General features: G+C 41.5%; 1 protein-coding gene across 2 annotated transcripts in view; it reads left to right on the forward strand.

Annotated features, from left to right (window-relative positions):
* sema3bl (sema domain, immunoglobulin domain (Ig), short basic domain, secreted, (semaphorin) 3bl) overlaps positions 1–18,242 on the forward strand; it is a 67,294-nt gene extending 49,052 nt beyond the window's left edge. Inside the window, exons 6-16 of one of the 2 annotated variants that reach the window (XM_071475205.1) lie at positions 1,077–1,193; positions 2,244–2,386; positions 4,054–4,168; positions 4,312–4,381; positions 4,966–5,110; positions 10,425–10,656; positions 10,895–10,986; positions 11,628–11,669; positions 11,776–12,001; positions 15,149–15,279; positions 17,257–18,242. In XM_071475205.1, coding sequence (XP_071331306.1) covers positions 1,077–1,193; positions 2,244–2,386; positions 4,054–4,168; positions 4,312–4,381; positions 4,966–5,110; positions 10,425–10,656; positions 10,895–10,986; positions 11,628–11,669; positions 11,776–12,001; positions 15,149–15,279; positions 17,257–17,769 — 1,826 coding nt within the window. In that variant the 3' untranslated portion in view covers positions 17,770–18,242. The remainder of the gene's footprint in view (positions 1–1,076; positions 1,194–2,243; positions 2,387–4,053; positions 4,169–4,311; positions 4,382–4,965; positions 5,111–10,424; positions 10,657–10,894; positions 10,987–11,627; positions 11,670–11,775; positions 12,002–15,148; positions 15,280–17,256) is intronic. The other variant, XM_071475206.1, reaches the window with a different exon arrangement.
* The last annotated feature ends 1,206 nt before the right edge of the window (positions 18,243–19,448 follow it).

The following is a 19,448-nucleotide window of genomic DNA, read 5'->3' on the forward strand; positions in this document are numbered from 1 at the left end:
CCTTGAGTCTGTCTCACTGCCACGTTCAGGGTTTGTATTCTGTGTCTGACAGTGAACACTGACCTCTCTATGGATTTTCCTCTCAGGGATCAATAGTAGTAAAGGCTCTTCTCTACATAATGCTCCTATTTCCACCCTCTCCCTCAGACACACACTCACAAACAGACACTGAAATATTGCAGAATGGAACAGATAAAATAAAGAGACAAAGTGTTGCCAAGAATGAAACAGTATAACTTGATGAAAGTCCAAGTCATTGACTATTAACCCAGTGATGTCAGGATCTTCCCCAAAATACACAGAGCTCATCTCCCCAGGCCCTGTCATCACTTATCTCTGCGTCTGTTTGTGTTTGCTCGTGTGAATATGTTAAACCACATGTTGAGTTGACTGTGTGTCTGTTTGTAAGGTAGACAAAGATGTGTGTGTTTCTAATACTGTTATTGCAGCTAAATGAGATAAGAAGAATTAATTTACATCCACAGGAGAGTAGTCTGTGGCCAGATTCAGTTTCTACAACAGCAACTATGCTGGGAGAAATTAAAAACACTTGTGTTTTTTTAAAGCAGAAAGGATTATTGTGTCATAATTCTTCATTATCTGACAGGTGTAGTGATTTCTATCCTGAGCTGCTGTCCTAGCCAATGACAGATGAACTGAATGAATCTGAGCAACATGTAAAAAAACGAGACAGATTCAGTATTTTATTTCAATTTACAGGAAAATTTATTTTCTGAGTTGGTTAAATTGAAAGTGAGGCCACTCCTGATGGCTTCAGTCTCAGTGGAGGATGTAGTGTATGAGTGTGTTTGTGCTGAGGTTTCAGATTACTCCTCCAGTTTCTTCTATATTGGATTTGTTCGATTTCTCTTCTCCTTCCCTTCCACTGCCACATTTACATGAACCGCAAAACTTTTCTCTTCCACCCATGACTTCCTTATTGGTCCTCTGCGCCAGACTTTTTTATTTCCTGTCGATCTCTTTTCCTTTATTGCTTCTGTTGCTTTACATTAACTCTTTTCCTTCTCGAACAGTTATCTTCCTGCCACTCATCCTGTCTCCCTCCCTCTCTGCAGGCGGGGAGCTGTATACAGGACTGACGGCAGATTTCCTGGGAAGAGACTCTGTGATCCTCAGGAGTATGGGAGGTCGCTCCACTATGAGGACAGAGACTGATGAGAAACTTCTTCATGGTAATGCTTCCCTGTTTCAATCAATCTGTTACATTCAACACACAAAGAAGAAAAGCTGTGTTCAGATCTTCATCAGTTCCTAATGTTTGGTTACTGTCAAAGAAACTCATAATTAGCTCCACTTTATTAGTGAGAGTGAATTGATAACGTAGCATGGAGCAAAATTACTATTGGTTAGAGGAGCTATTTGTAGGTTTTGCTATTGCTACATAGCTAACATTAGGTGGTGAATAAAGGACAGAAGTTTGATGCTGAATTCACAACATTTCTTTTAGACTGCTAAGTACACAGCTACTAATGCTAACGCTAGCTATGTAGCAATAGTAAAGCCTTACATATAGCTCCATTAAAGATAAGACAACAATTTTAAATGAGCTATGTTCAAACAATCAGCTCTAAATGTTTGGTTATCGTCAAATAAACTCATAATTAGTTCCATTTTATTACTGTTATTAAATAATAACATAATGTGAAGCAAAATTACTCTTGCCTAAAGGAGCTATTTGTAAGTTTTGCGACAGCTAGCTGGTTAGCATGTTAACTTCAGAAGAAGAAGTAGAAGTGATGCTAATGCTGGCTATGTATAATAGCAAAGCTTACATATAGCTCCTTTGACTCTAAAGATAAGACTACAATTTTATAAGTGTTATATGTGAGATTTCCACTATACAATATAAATCAAGGGGTAATTTTGAAACACTGGTATGATCGTGAAAAACAAATCTACCTCCATCTTGCATTTGACTTTTAATGTGCCACCAAGATGGATTTTACAGGAAGTCATAAACTCACTTATGACACAAAACAGAGCAAAAGGTTTAATGGGTGAATGGAGTAAAGAGGATGGTGGCAATAATTAGATGATTATCCTCATCAGAACACATCAGGCGGTGCTCTGTGAGGAAGTGAGGGGAACTACACTGTTTGTGTCAGACAGCAAAAAGTGTTTTTTGGAAATACATTGAAACACAGTCAGAGCATGGCTGAGTTGTCTTCTTTAAATTGATTACCTCCTGCTGCCTCTCTTTACTCCAACATCTTCCCCTGCAGACCCCAAGTTCATCGCTGCCCACCTGATCCCTGACAACGACGACAGAGACAACGATAAAGTGTATTTCTTCTTCACTGAGAAAGCCACGGAGGCAGGGGACAGGGAGGGGGCCATACACACACGTGTGGGACGAGTGTGTGCGGTAAGATACTTCTGTGTGGAAGTTTTTTTTGTGATTCAGTACATGGCGATGTTTCTATTAAGGGGTTCACTGAGACTCATGCTGCACACAGATAGATTAAGAGACTCGCTGTCCAGTCCCAGGGGTGAAACATCTGCAGAGAGAGGACATTACAGAGGTGCTCTGGGAGAGTACTGGACTCCTAGTGGGCTTTCTTGTTTTCTGGAGGATGCATTATGGCTCTCAGTATGTGAGTCTACGCCAGGTCTTTGAGTGTGATGTATAGATTCATGCTCAAGTCCAGTGGAAGAAGGATGAGGAGCACAAAGTGAAAAAGTAATTTGATATTTTAAAAGTATCTGTGGGATCAACTGGACTGTGAAGGCATCATGAGATATTCAGAATGATATGAATCCTTTCTCCTTCCAATACTCAGCTGTCAAATTTCCCATGATCCCCATCTGCCATGAATACGCTCTCACATTATTTCATGCATAGACTTCTCATCTAAAACCATATGTGTGCATAAATACAGGTGTGCATAGAAAAAATACAAGCAAATACACTCTCTCTCTCTCACACACACACACACACACACACACACAAATGCAGCTGCATGATTTCAATAGAGACCATTTGACTGTACCAGAAAAGTCTGCACAAACTTCTCAAATAAAATCCATCCTAAACCTTCAAATTATAACTTTCAGTGTCATCCTCATCTCCATCTATGCTCCACTTCTTTCTCTCCATCAGTCTCTCCCTCTCTCCCCTCACACACGTTTTACAGTATTTCCTCCTTAGCCATATTTTTCTCCCTCAGGCTAATCTGAGTAGTTGTCATCACTTCCCTTGCGATGCTTCTTGCCAAGAAGCCAATTATCACTGTTGACACACACACACACACACACACACACACACACACACTTAACAAGCATTTCCTCAGTTGTGATGAAAAAGGGACAGTGAAGGACACACATGTGCAGACACTCCCTTGTTATCTCTTTTCTGTGTCTGCACATATGCTACTGTTATATGTTGTGTTTTATTGTCGCTTTGTCTCTGCACTCCAGTGCACAGGATCCCGGTGGGACAGTGGGCTGTCATTTAGTTCACTGAGAGCGAATTAGGGACCAAAAGTAACCGGACAGTTAGTAAAGATAGGATAAACTTTTTTTAAAAAAATCATCATATTGATTATTTTGTTCAGACCCACAGACATCTGCCCACACTTGCTACCTCTCTTCCTCACAGGTCTGTAGTGCAGCCATCTTCACTTCCTGCTCATTTCTGGGGGCTTTTTGGCCTCAGTTTGGTCTACAGCAGTGAAACATCTGCTCTGTTAGACTGAGGCAACATGATTAACATAGCACAGTTTGTTTGTAAAAACTCCATGATTGTCTTATCTATATGTAAAGATTCACTGGCTTGCTTCAGTCTCCTAAAACGGGGGGGGGGGGGGGGGGGGGGGGGGGGGGGGGTCATGTATAGACAAAGGGCTTGAGCCAACATGCATGTGAACACTTTATAGCATAGCGAAAGCTGGAAATCAGCAATTTAACCTCAGTCACTGATTCAATCCAAATCCAGTGTTCTGGAGTACGGAGCCCAAACAATGAAGAATGTGTAATTGGAAACAAATATATGCAGCTGTGTTTTATAGATTTTATTTCTGTATTTTCTCCCAGAATGATGTTGGAGGTCAGAGGGTGCTGGTGAACAAATGGAGTACCTTCATCAAAGCCAGACTGGTTTGTTCTGTACCAGGACCTCATGGCATTGACACACACTTCAACCAGCTGGGTGAGATACACACACAGCTGTTTACTTCTGTTTACTTTCGTGTCTATACACACTTGTTCTTGTATGCACACAAAATGCACTAATTCACACACTGCATTAACAAACATTAACACGCGCACTCACTGTCTTTTCATGAAAAACAGAGGATGTTTTCCTGCTGAGGACCAAGGATGAGAGGAACCCAGATGTCTATGCAATCTTCAGTACTATCAGGTAAACCCACATGAGGCTTCATGTGTTTACAGGAAATCTTAAAATCATCTCCTCTACCATTATCTACTCAAGACTCCACTGCACCGGTAAAGTATCTGTTAGGGATTTATTCTTTGTTCAGTTGTTCAGTCATGTTCTTGTTGATTTAAGGTTATGTCTCAGAGTAACCTGGTGTGTTTTAGTATCCTGTTGTGGTAACCGCTCCATTGGCTTCTCTTCACTTAAAGAGCAACTTGACATCAGCAAAAATCTTGTTTCTGCCAGTTTAACTTCTTCTCACCTTGCAGTGGAGATGTGAAAGTTTACTCCGTGGTGTGTCAGTACCTTTTGCCTTTTGAGTGTGGATACAGGTTCTCTAGAGCTGTGGTGAGATGTGCAACAGATCTGATGCCAGTTAAAAACTCAATAACTTCAAACAATAATGCTATTTTAAAACATAGAAATTGGTTACTTTATTTTCTTCTGACCATTTTTGTGAGTTCCTGTTCCTTCCAAATGAAACTGCAGATGCTCACATTTCTACTCAAATATTTAATCCAAAATAATAAAGTCATTTGTGGACATTTCTCCTTTCTCCTCCACAGCAACGTCTTTCAGGGTTTTGCTGTGTGTGTTTACCGTATGGCCGACATCAGAGAAGCCTTCAACGGACCCTTTGCTCATAAAGAGGGGCCTGACTACCAGTGGGGCGCTTATGAAGGCAGGGTCCCTTATCCAAGACCAGGGGTGGTGAGTGATTGTTCACTTAGTGTATCACATGTAACTGTAAATTTACTCAGATGTTTCAGTTGCCCAACCTTAATCATACTTTACCCACGCTGCACTTCTCACTTTTCCCATAATACATGCTTCTGCTTGGCAAAATTATGCGGGAAGATAGTGTCACTTAACCTTCATATGCCGATGACACAGTTTTATATTTCTCTCTTCTCAGATAAACTGTATCAACAGTATTAATTAGCTAGAGTGATTGACGAGACACAACTGAGATCAAAACCTAGAGACAGGAAACCTCTCTATTACAGTTTCAACAAAAAAGACATCAATGAAGGTTAGATTTATTGAAGAGGTGTTGTATAAGAATGCATATTAGCTAGATGTGACTAATGTCAGTACTTATTTGTAAATCACTTGAGAAACTCACCACTTAGAGCTGAACTCCTGTCCAGTGAGTTGGATTAATTTTTCTATGGACACAGTTTGGGTGGTGTTATGTTTTCCTCAAAACATATTTAGTTAATGTGACGCAGTTGTGTGTGAATATAATTCTTTCGAGAAGCGGTTTGCTCAGACGGTGTGTGCGCTCGAACAGAGGAGAAAAAAAGCTTTGAAAGGAAATAAAAACTTTTAAAATGAGGTGCAGAAAGTTTCCATATCAGTAAAGTAAACTACTGTATGTGGCAGTGCAGCTGTGGTGGTTGTATACAGTACAGACCCCTTTCCTGGTTTACATCTGAACTCTCAGCGGAGCTCTGTCATGTTCTCTCAGCCACATCACTGTAATTCAGACTTGCTATATACACAAACACACGTGTGCAGGCAACACACATATATGGGATCACGATTACCAGAGTGAAGGAGAGCGTATGGAGGCAGGAGGAATATGAATAATGTGGGAAGAGAGCAGACACCTCTGTGGTTTCACTGCGCTGACTCCCTGATTAACAGGAATGTCTTGGCCTGAAACTGAGAGAAATAAAAGAGAGGGGTGGAGGAAGTGGAGGAAGAGAGGAAGAAAGGTGATGACTGGGGGGTTGGGCTGATGAAAAGGCACAGATGGGAAGAAGAGAAGAGAAAGAGAGAGGGATGAAAAGATACAGGGAGGATCAGTTGATTTTTGTTTCTGTATCACCTGCACCAGACAGGACATTTAAGTCCATTTTTATTTTTCTGGATTGTAGCTTGATATATAATATCCACAAAGTCTTCCAAGTCACCTGTCAGAGCTCATCCGAGCTTGGAAAATAAACATTTCGACTTCTGAAAGAGTTCATTTGAGAGAGATTTGGTAGATGTATCCTCCCTAGATATTTCTTTTGTACTGAAATTTTACAGTATGTTGTTTAAACTTGCGTGTCAGAACTCATCCTGTTACAGACAAAGTGATGGGATAGTCTCTTTATTGCAGATTTACCAGAGCTTTGGTAATCCTACCTAGACCTTGGCATGAAATTTCATCAATCTATATGCTTTGATGTATTTTTCTGCTGATCTCTATCATCCATTTTCATTTTAAAAGCCTTATGTTTGGTACTTTAATATCCAGCTTTTGGACTGCTGTTAGACAACTTTGATCCTAGATCATCCATACAGTATTTAATGTAGCCTACCTGGTGGTTTCTGTTGGATCAGGGACTGCTTTTTGACATGGAAATCATTTTTGTGGTCAGTTTTAAAAGCCTCACATGACTCTACATTATGCTATTGTTTAGATAATCAATGAATTCTTCACATTGTTTCATGTTCAAGTGCCTGTTTTTTATTTTATTTAAATGCTTTAGGCTACGTCCACACTGCTACAACTTCATTTTAAAACACATCACTTTTGTTCTTCCACTCTTCTGTGGAGTTTTCATGCCCCCTTACTGCTTAGTTTGAAAACTCCAGGGTTGTGTTATAGTCTGGACGGGCAAAAACAGAGACGTTTAGAAACAATGATGTATGAACCCCCGGTCACTCCCTGATTGGGTCTCATCAGCCCCGACTACCAGTGGTGAAAGCAACATGGATAATGAATTACAAGTGTTGCAGCTTGCAGCTGTTGTTTAGTTAAATTTTGCATTTTAATGCTACATCTATCTGCGCTGTTCAATGTTCGTAGTATTTTGTGTAACTAATCTGCTGCAGACTAGACAATCTGCTTCCTGTTTATGCTGGTTCACACATGCCCAGAGTATGCGAATGGTCATGTGATCTGCGTTTTCAGGTGTGATAGTATGGATGGAGATTGTTTCTGATACGGAGCTGAAAGGCTTGTCTGGATGGAGATAGTTTTCAATTCAAAACACTGTTTAAAAAGAAACAATTAAGGAAAATGTTGTAGTGTGGACGAAGCCTTAGATGTTAAAGTTAAATATTCACTCTTCCTGTCATAATTAGGTTACTAGAGGTCAGCTAACAATATAATGTAACTGTGGGTCATAATAGGCAGCTCATTTTTTTCGCAGGAGAGTCTCATTTCTACACACTCATCTTTTTGTCAGCGTTCACTGTGGTTAGAGATATGATTGGATTAATTCAAATTAATTTTTTTATCCAAACATACTCATGAGTCTCTTTGCCTTGTTGGATGTAATCTGTGCTAAAATTAGATTCAGTAAAATTGTTGACTTTTTGTCAGAGATGTTTTAGGATGAATAGTTTGACATCATCAGCAAAGTGTGTCAGATCTTCTCTAAGTACAGAGCCGGCTACTAGAAATTACCATTTTAATACGATATATTTTTGAATGGAACCTAACATGGTAATGTCTGGATTACATTTTCTGACATATCATCTGGCAAGTCAGAAATATGTCCATACTGACTGTATCAATGAAATGTTAACGTACAATATATTTAAGTTGTTTTCTCCCAAAATCTATTATCAAGCAATGTAGTATTGATTTGTAGTGATGCAGCTTTATTACAGCTTCTTTTGGTTATGTTTACCACTCACAGCACTATTTTCAATGATAATATAAATGTCTACATTTATATTTCATTGTCTCTCTTGTATTGACAAAATTAATTCTAAGTAGCACAAGACTTGTCTTTCAAAAAGGTTGTTATATTAATATTGTAGCACATTTACCCCACTATGTGCCTCCAGTGCTAATTTTACTAATGGCTTCACTTATAAATGTCTGACACCACAAGACCAGCAAAATCTACTGTTTTGATAAGTTTACATTACTTTGCAGTTTTTATACATTTGTGTCAAATTCTCATGTTGTAGGTCATGACCTCCTCCAAAGCCTGAAATAAGTACGGTGTTGTCTTTCTGTTTTACATGTAAGTGAATAATCCCATGTTGGGGATTTAAAGAATCTTGTGAAACCACAATCAGAAAGTTTGATGTAGAAATGAGGAGAAGTCATTTTCCAGGGTGTCAGCAAATCTCCTTCTCCTGCTCTGGGTCTATTTGTTGTAATGGATCAGGGTTTGATATGCAGAACATGAGGGCTCAACACAGTCACGCAAACAGTCACAGCCACAGTAATGATGGAGTTGAATAGGAGCCAGATACGCTCACCTCTTCTCCCTCTCATTAATTCTCACTTGGCTCTCGGCTTGGATGAGCTGAGAACACGAGCCTTGGGAATGTTTCCAGTTTAGGTTTTATGTGCTGCGCAAACAGATAATGAGGAGTTTAGTGAGCAGTTTTGAAACACACACTGACACATCGGTGATGCGCACTGGGAGCTGCACAAGTAAGAGTGTGTAGCTGTGTGAGAGTTGAGCAAATCTGATATGAAAACATGTTGAGAGAAATATTCCCTTCAGCTCCAAAATTGCAAACGATGATGTTTTTCTCTTTTGTCTTTTTTTTTTGTGTCTGTATAAAAAATAACAATTAAGTTGATTTTTTGGTAGAGCTTAGCTACAGATTACTGGAAAGATATGCATGAACCACATTTTGAATTATACACATCAGAATTCATGCATTGCTTAGTGCTGTATGTTCTTTTGGAGTCACTGAGCTGGAGAATTGACCTTGGATTTGCTTCCACACCCTCTGCAATAAATTATAATTGATGCTGTTTAGTAAGGCGAACGCTGAGGAATGTAACATACATCCAAAGTTTGTGCATATTTGAGTCTAACCCCCTCCTGCACAGTTCAAGCCCCCCTCTCTGAAATTGAAACCAGACCATTATGGGGCTATTGCTTGGATTAGTTACTGTTGTGATAAGAGGGGAGGAAGAGTATTTTTACGATATGGAAATACGGTCTGGAATCGCAATAGCAATGTCAAGCAATAAGAGAAATATAAATACTTTGCCTTCTATAATAAGGTGATCAGATGACCGACTGCTGTCTTTTCTGTGTAAGAGAATCCATCAGTTTAATTTTTCCCTTACCTTTTGTGTGCTTGAGTGAAATTATCATCCACATGCACAGAATAGTCGAGCTTCAGACAAGGAGATAACTAATCTCTTAAAAGCCTAAGTCTGAAGAATCTGATCTGATCTCTCCTCGTTGCAGCTCTCCTGTGCCACATGCCAGAAATCCACCCCTAACACACCTTTTCAGTCATTGATCTTGATCAGATAAAAGTGCAGGTTACATTATCCTTGAAGTGTGACAGGAAGAGAGTCCCAGTTCAAGAAGAACCGTCTTCTGAAGGCATCACTCATAAAGCATTTGGCCACCAGCAGAGACAATGGAGCCAGTTACTTCTGGGTAGAACAGTTGATGTTTTCTTACCCATGGTTCAGTTAAACGTGTAAAACAGTTGCAGTGCAGACTTGTAAAAAAAAAAAAAAAAAAAAAAAAGTAGCTGTGCATGACAAAGACTTTGGCTGCTTCACAAAGGATCACTGATCTGAGTCACGAGCAAACTCAGAGGTCACATGGTTTGTGCAAATGCCTTCATTTGGATGGTGTTCAACCCTCTTAATTATATGAGTAACACAATATCTCATTCCTACAGTGACACAAGTGGGTGGATTTTTTTTTAATTCCTGCTTCTGTAGAGCCGTTTCCAAACACATAACTTTACAACAGTGGTTGTGAATTTTCATCCAAAGTTTTCAGGCACAATAAAACTGCTAATGAGTGTTCTTTGAGAAGACTTTAAGACCATAATTAGGCCACAGTTCTTTTGGAAAGCTCACCAGTGCTGGAAAATGGTGGGAATGTAGCGTCAAAGTGGAAAATATCCAGAATGTTGCTTTAAACTCTTCCTTCTTACTCGTGCCCATTAACACAGTATATCCTCTTTTCCTCTTTTCCAGTGTACTGTCAGTTAGCCAGCCAAGGATTTTATCAAATGGATTTGTTTTAACAGTTTTCTTTCCACCCCTCTCCCTTTTTTTTCTTGTCTGTCTCCATATCCTCAGTGCCCCAGTAAAATCACCAACCAGCCTGGCAGAGAGTTCGGCAGCACAAAGGATTTCCCTGATTCAGTGCTGCACTTTGCCCGCAGCCACCCGCTGATGTGGCGGCCGGTGTATCCTGCTCTGCGCCAACCTGTGCTTGTAAAGGCCAACGTCCCCTACAAGCTGAAACAGATCGTGGTGGACCGGGTCGAGGCAGAGGACGGGCAGTATGATGTCATGTTCATCGGCACAGGTAAGGGCATGTGATTCCTTTCCAGATTCAGACACTTGTATTGTCCACACTTTCAAACTGGATCCATTCAGAAACCTGGCCATAGGATGAGGTGTTTTTTTGTTGTCTGAAGGATTAAATGTCACTGGGCCCTGTGGAGAAGCTGGATTTTTGGTGCAGAGAAGAACATGGGCTGAACTGCTGACGTTGTTCCTGTTGTGTACCTGTAGCTCACAGTGTGTGTCTGCTTGTCTTTCAGACATTGGCACAGTACTGAAGGTCATCGCTCTGCACAGTGGAAACAGTCTAGAGACAGAGGAGGTCACACTGGAGGAGCTACAAGTCTTTAAAGTAAGTTTTACTCCGTCTGGGGACAGATTCATGAAACTCTGTAGATTCATGACCAAATCTGTGTGTACGCACAAAACCAGAAATATGCCTACATGCTCTTTTGGTCAGAATTATACAGGTGTGCGTACGATGTATGATTCTGTTTTATAAACCTCACTCATTGAGAAATTGGGTGCACATGCACAAGCGTCATTTCCACTCCCACAATTAGCCATAAATGGATGAAGAGACTCCTTCAATCCATCGGTTCACAAACAAAAACTAACTTGATTCGCTCGAAAAAAAAAACACGTCAACATGGTCAAAAGAATACGTGAGGGTGTGCACAATCTCACCACACATCCTGTCTTCATGTGCAGGAAATGACGTACGCATGGTCACATCATTTATGCATCTGGCCCCAGGTGCCCCCCCCATTCCTTGTTTTATTATTATTATTATTATTATTATTATTATTATTATTATTATTATTATTATTATAACTCACTAAGAGGAAACTTACTGACATTTTTCCTCCTCATTTTTAAAGAATAGTTCTTTTCTTGAATTTGCTCTCTGTATTATCAGTTTGGAGCTTTTCTCTGTTGTCTTGTTGTTGTGAGCCTTTTCACACCTGAGCTCCATTGTCTTCATTATTGCAGGTGCCAACTCCAGTTACATCAATGGACATATCTGTGAAAAGGGTGAGTTGAAATGAGTGTAATTAACTGATTTTAATGCTCACTTTGATTAAGTTAAACCGAGTGTTATCTTCATCGTCTGTTTTTCTCCCCTCATCACTTTGAACAGCAAGCCCTGTACGTGGGCTCTCCAGTGGGTGTGGCGCAGGTGAAGCTGCATCGCTGTGAGACATATGGGAAAGCCTGTGCCGAGTGCTGCCTGGCCAGAGACCCTTACTGCGCCTGGGACGGCTCCTCATGCGCACGATACATACCCAACAGCAAACGCCGCTACCGCAGGCAGGACATCAGGCACGGAAACCCTGTGCTGCAGTGTGTGGATCAGAATCCCAGTGGTGAGTGCGACTGCCTCTCCTCCTCTGTGCCTTCTTTGGCCATTGTGCAGGACTTTTTCGTGTGACTTCCTGATGTCTCAGACGGTTTCCTGGCAACCTCCCTGTGACTGCAAGACTCTGGAAAATCACTGCACACAGCCAAAAATAGTTCCGCATGTAACCTTCAAGTAAAACCACAACTTTTCATTTTTACACTTAAGGTTTTTGTGTGGATTAATGAGCCTCAGAGGTGCTGGCATGTGGATTGTGTTTCCTTTGGACAGAGCTGAGCTAGCTGCTTCCCCTCTGCTCCCCTTGCGTCTTTGTATTAAGCTAATCATCTGCTGACTGTGGAGTCATATTTAATATTTATCTTGTCTTGGCAAGAAAGGAAGTGAGTTCATTCCCAAAATGTCAAATTATTACTTTAATCTTAGAGACAGATTTGAGGATATAACTGGCCAAAATGTTTCTTCACAGGGTCAAGATTCAAGTACACAAACACCAGACATCTGACTTATTAGACATCCCTCATACAGAGCTTATCATAGCATGAGTGATGTATATCTCTTATAATTGCTGACTGACACATTTCACGTATCTGCCGTAGCAGATTTCCACATTTTTTCAGGGATGCTGTAAGGAAGCATTAATTCTTGTAGCACTGCTGTCCTCACACACTCTAAACCATTTAGCTGTGGAGAGGAAGACCAGTGAGACTCCACTCCTCTGTATACAGTCCATGTGTGTGTATAGACCTGAGGTTCAGGGGAAGATGTTGTTGGACATGAGCCAGCCTGTGTTTGAATGAAGATTGTATGTGTGTGTTTGTGTCTGTGAGCTTCTTCCTCAGGATGAAGGACAAAGAGTGTTTATGTGAGAAGATGATCAGTTAATCCCAAGCTGTGTGAGACACATGTTGTACAGTATATTCGACAGAAAGTACATGTTAATGTCGCAGAAACACATGTTTGGTTACACACAACACCAGGTCCTACATCTCCTCCAACAGCTCCCCCAACCTGAACAACCACGCAGGTCGTTTTCTTAAACCCTCTGATACGACCAATAGCAGTCTCTCCTGAAATAGCGTCCCTATGGTGGCAGGCGTACAGGGCCTTGGTTGTCATGGTTACAATAATTAACACGCGGACTGTGCCAAGTGCAGCTTACCTACCTTCGTCACCATGGTTACTATGATAATGGTCATGGCTTGGTTAGGTTTAGGAAAAGATGGTGATTTGGGTTAAAATAACTACTTCCTCAATATTACACAATCTCTGTTGTCATGGTCACAATAACAAATACGAACGGTCATGGATAATAGAAACAACATAAACTGTTACTTTCACATGGGAATCGAACACCGCTCTCCTGTGTCATATTCATCCATCCACCCCAACCTCCTCCTGACGTGGACTCTGTCGCTCTATAAACTACGTCACTGCACTTTTCCCTTTGCTCCTGTCATCATTGCTACGACCACTAGATGTCGCCTAGCAACAAAACCTAACGATGGGTCATAGTAACCTGCTGACAGACGACCTTTGGGCTGGTTTTTACAGGACAGTCTCTCTTGTTGGGTTTTGTGAGACATTTCTGTAAAAGGAATGAATGGAGTGTGTGTGTTTGTGTGTGTGTGTGTGTGTGAGTGAGTGTGTGTGAGAGAGAGAGAGAGAGAGAAAAGAAAGAGCTGAGAGACTAACAAATCAGCTCTCATACTGAGAGAGACAAGTAAGTGGGAGAGAAAGGGTAAAGGTGATGAAGAGGTGAGGATGAGGAAAAGTGTCAGGGCAGGTAAAAAGGAGAGAAACGAGGCTGTTGAGAGGCAGGTAGGAAAGAGGGTGTGAACGTGGTGAATGTGTGTTTGCTCACCTGAGTGTAGGTATTGAGATGAGGTGATGAGAGATGCCTCCTTCGAAGCCTCTGGATGAACCCGAGTTTTACAAGGTTGCTTTGTGGCAACACGTCAGGTTGCTCTTACTGTAAAGGTCCCGTCGATACGTGTTTTCTTTGCTAAGATTGAATAATTCAGACGTTCACTATTTGTAAGAGAAGATATTTATTCTAAATGTGTGCTCACATGACAAATGAGCTCAGAGATATTACCTGGTTTACCAACTGTCAGGCTGGTATCAGCTGCAACTGATGCCCTTCAAGAAATACTTTCCTTTTGTGGAGATTTGGTTGAGAAGCTCAGTGTCACTCTCATGCCTACATGTTAAATATAACATTAGAGTAAGTGGCTGGTTAGCTTAGCTTAGCACAAAGACTGGAAACTGTGAGGAAGAAGGTGCCAAACTCCACCTACCAGCACCTTTAAAGTATATAAGTAACATTCAGGTGCCACTCAGACATCTTGTTTGTTTGATCCGTACAAAAACAAAAGTGTAAAAATGACAAGTTGTGGTTTATAGGTTATGTTTGGGATGAGAGCGCAAGCTAAGCTAAAGGACCTCTGTCCACAGCTTCATGGTAACAGATCAACAGATCAGTTCTCATCTGTTTCTTGGCAGGAAAGCAAACATGTATAATTCCCAAAGTGTCAAACTCTTCTTTTAAAGTCTTATTTCAGATTGACTAATGTTAATGTTAATGTTGGCCTGAACATCTTCACCACTTCACCAGGCCATGCAGACCTTAACCTATATGTGAGTCATGTATTTACTTCTTCTCCACAACACTGATACTTCAGATCCAAACATATTCTCTCTAAGCTACCCGGACGAGCGTGTATTGGTGGAACCAGAGACTCTGCTGTTGAAGAAAGATTGTATGTCTAATGTTTAATGACTTATCTGGTTCACAGAGTATATTAATACACAAGATAAGAAGAAAAGATATAAAAATACATGACAAAACACATGGAGGCAAAATGCCCTCCAGGGGCCCCATTAAGGTGTTTTCTAAAGTGGGCATAACGGAGCATTAAGAGCTTAAAAAACAATATATTATAATCAAAAGAAAAGGTATAAGGTATTAACAATAACTGACAGACATAAAGGCACCCATGGCTGGATGTTTAGATATATTTTAAATATATATACACATGTGTATGTATGGAAAATCTAACACCTAAAAGTTTAGCCCTTTAAACTGGCAGAGCTTTGCAGACTGAGTCTTTTCGTTCTTTCACAACCTTTCTGTCTCTCTCTCTCTTTCAACCAGAAGACCTGGATGTGACGGAGGACAGGGTGGTGTACGGGACCGAGAACAACAGCACCTTCCTGGAGTGTGTTCCTCGCTCTCCACAAGCCTCTGTAACCTGGCTCGTCCAACACAATGACCACAAGGAAGAGGTAAGACCAGCAGTGAATCACCGTCAGATCAAAATCAAGATCAAGATCATGAAATTCATCTATGTCCCAATATATCTGTGATGGGAGGATAGTAGGGGAGGCTTTTGGAAGAAGAAGCCTCTCAAACAGAGGCCTGAGTAACTGCCTTTAAAAGTAGGATTTGTGTGTGAATTTGGCACGTGCTCGACACATTTGACAGCCATTTGACATATGGTTGAAATTAAGCAGTTATATTCCCAAAGAAAATGAACAACTGCTCTTTTATTCTTAGATAAACAGAGAATTCTTTGTAAACTCTGGCCACATGCCGCTGAGAGCTGAGGTGTCACTCAGTGTCTGCAGGTCCCTGCGACTAAAACACAGTGTTGCAAAGTCCTTTTAAAGGGCTACTTTGAAAATTAGGTTGCCCTTTGTGCCCACACCCACAGTCATTTTCATCTGTTTGAGGTTATGTTTCTCCGAGCTTAACCGAGTACCTCGGTCAGCCATGAAAGTATTAAGGCATTACCACCCCTCTCCATTTCCCTGCAAATAAACATTTGGCTGCCACTCTAGCTGACGAGGCAGCCGTGTTTGTGTTGGCACCGAAAGATCGTTTGAGAAGCCGAGGGATGGGATAAGTGAGATGGAGAGGTAGGAGGTTGATAGAGAAAAGAGGAAGGGGTGAGGTATAAAGGAAAGAGTTGTGGTGGAAATAGGTAAGAAAAGACAAAGAGAATGGGAGGAAAGGGAAGGCAGAAACTAAGAGTGACTGGATTTCATGGTACATTCTTGCTGCTGCAATTCAAGCTGAGCAAACAGCCCCTGTTCTCCCCCTTTCTCTTCTCATTCTGTTAAGTGGATTACAAGCTCTCTGCCCAAATTTCCCTGATTTCTTTTTTATAGTTTGTTTGCATCAGCCAGATGAACGGGCTGAATGGAACACACACTGACCGCATCAGGGATTTTCCTACAAACAAAGGCTCCTGCCAGCAGAATAATTGGAAAGATGAAGACGCTGCAGTTTAATCTCATGAATATTTTACATATAGTGGCTTTAAAAATCATATTTGTCACTGTTTTTTTGTTAATCCACTTAAAATCTTTGCATTTATAATGAAAGGGCTGAACTGAACATGGAGCTAATTGTGACTTTCACAAAGTGTATGTGAAAGTATCAACTGTCAGTCAATTTAGTTTGAACTTTAAAGGAGCTATTTGTAAGTTTTGCTTTTGCTACATAGCTAACGTTAGCATGTAGCAATAGCTATAAAGCAATAGCTTTATGAAACAGCTGTTTACTTACTGGTCTTGTCAAGAGCTTCAGCCATCTTTGAGTTTACAATTCAACACGTTGTGATACGCCCCCCGAGCAGCGCTACTGCTTCAGGTCAGACTTGACACTACGAGATGGGCTGACCTGGCTGGGGCTAGCTATTTAGCATGCTAACTTCAGTAGAAAAAAAAGAAGTGATACAAATAGAAACAAAACAAAAGCATGGGTTTAAACCACTGGAGGAATGAAGTTTAATGCTGAACTGGAAACGTTTCTTCTAGACTGGTAAGTAAACAGCTGCTAGTGCTGAGACTAGCTATGTAGCAATAGCAAAACTTGGGCCCTGTTCAGACCTGGTGTTGAGATCCGTCTCAGGTGATGCGATCACAAGTGGTCAGGTCCAAGTTCAGGTGTGAACGCACCCAAGACGCATTGAGGACGCATTTGAGATCCAGTCACTCCTTCCCATTGGTTAAAAACAACAATGCATATGTGTGTATTAGCATATAAAGTGGGGAAGTGAGATCTGATCACAAGTGGTTGGTCAAGACACATGTGGAGACACACCTACGTAAATCTGACCACTTGTGATTGGATCCGTGTTAAAACCAGGTCTGAAAACGACCTTACAAATACCACACTTGGTTTGCAGCTTTCCTTGGTGAGTTTAAGATGTGTTACTGCTACAGTATGGACACATACTCTCCCTCTGCCTCCCTCAGGTGAAGCTAGACGATCGCGTCATGTCCACGGAGCAGGGTCTCCTGTTTCGTCGTCTCTTCCGTCAGGATGAAGGTGTGTACATCTGCCGCTCCCGGGAGCACGGCTTCACGCAGACCCTGGCCCGCCTCACCCTCGAAGTCCTCCAGGGGGAGACCGTGGACGAGCTCATGGCGCGTGACAACGCTGGCCTCCCTGACTCCTTCAAAGACCGGTCTACAGGAAGCTACAGGGCCTGGATGCCCTGTAGCGCATACAGCAGGGGCGGCTCATCCAGCCAAATCGGCCAATCACGCACATGGTTCAAGGATATCATGCAGCTGATTGGCCCGTCCAACCTGCCACACGTGGAGGAGTACTGCGAGAGGATGTGGTGCAACGACAAGCTGCGGAGGAAACACAAGAGCATGCTGGAGAAGTACCGGCAGGCGCAGGAGAGTGCCAGGAAGGCTCGCAGCAAGAGCTCCGGCGAACGCAACCGGACGCCGCGGGATCTGAGCGCACGGGAGGAGTAATGGAGAGAATGTGGGAGGGGAAAAGAAAGAGGAAGAGGGAAAATGGGAGAAAGATTATAGTATAGGACAAAATGAGCGGGGCAACGAAAGGATCAAACCAGCCTGATAGTTGAGACTTTGGCTCCTGGATTTGTAAGAATAATCCAGCGTCATCAAACCTAACAGAATAGATTTTATGAAATCAGTGTATAAAATCAGTGCATGTGTAGGTCAGGTGCTGGAGGTTGGTTCTGACTGTGGCCCACAAAGAACTGAAGTGTTTGGTTGTCTGAGAAGAGACCACTATTGAACTGAACAGGTTGTTGTTGATTAAATGATATTGACACTGATGTAGAAGAAACAAGAGACTTTCAGATCGACCCCGAGGATGCTCTTCAAAGATCTCCCACTGTATCACATCACAAAAGTCATTCTCCACTGAGAAAACCGTCAGAAGTTCACAAACCTCAGATTAAAAAAGAAGAAAAAAAAAATGCATGCATGCCTGTGGACTGACTTTAGCAGCAGCAGACCCTGTTTTCTGTCTGCTTGTGGCTCTTTGATGAACAGCGTGTCGGCGCATAGCGTTAATCGTCTCACGAGACGTCAAGCTGCATTAGGCAGGTTTTCATGTAAATATCCATTCTAATTGCAAACTGGGGCTTCAACAAAGAGGAACGTCACATTTACATACTCTGCATCTTTGAACTAGAACATAGCAAATTTTCCAAGTGCTTTTCACACATACTAATTACTTTACTTCTCTTTCTCCTCGCCACCGAGTCGGTCTGGTTTCACACAAAGCAATCACTGGATTCATCTCCTTCTCGCTTTGTATTTAATGGCCCGAGTCTCTTGCCTTGTTCTGCACTTGACTTTGTTGTAAACTGTTCATGTGTGACTTCAGCTCAAGACATAACTCTCTTTGCTGTATATGTGTTAGAGGCATATGAAGCTTATGGAGCACACAGACTTAGACACTCTCTCTATCACACACACACACACACACACACACACACAGACACACACACACACACACTCCCACCACCAACCCATCACACCAGAGGCATAAACTCAGCTGACTCAAACTGGAAGCTGCCGTGAGACGACTGTTGACGGTTCAACAGATGAAAGGCACGTTGCTTTATTTTTACTGCCGCGGGTTGAACTTTCTGTTATACACGAGCTCAAGATCAACATCCGTCCTCACTGACCCTTAACACGGACACTTCACAGAGGCTTATTCTCATGCTTTTGGGTTACACACCGCACCACCTCCAGGAATTCACCTAATGGTCCCAGTCAGTCTTCAATATTTGCTTCCTTGGGAATCCTCAAGCAGCTCAACTTCACTTAACACAAGCTCTGCAATAAATGAAAAGTGAATAATTTTTCTATTACTTTTGTGACCATTTATTTTTCAGTGTCCAGAACAAATGAAAATGTCGATCAAGCACCCAAAGATCTTCAATTTATGATGATAGAAAACTAAAATAATACATTTTGATGAAATAATTATCAAATGATTAATGGACTATTCAACAATCTTAAACATACATATTACACATTATGTTGTTTACTTGGACTATTATTGACAATCTTGACTAAAAAAAAAAAGTGAATTCTGGTTTGACTTTTTTGGCCATTAAAGGAGAAATTACATAACCTGACCTCTCTGGTGACCTCGCATGTTAAAGTCC

Source organism: Trachinotus anak, unplaced genomic scaffold, assembly GCF_046630095.1.
Source record: "Trachinotus anak isolate AG129_WGS33_773 ecotype Australia unplaced genomic scaffold, CSIRO_AGI_Tana_v1 ptg000004l, whole genome shotgun sequence".
Taxonomy (NCBI): Eukaryota; Metazoa; Chordata; class Actinopteri; order Carangiformes; family Carangidae; genus Trachinotus; species Trachinotus anak.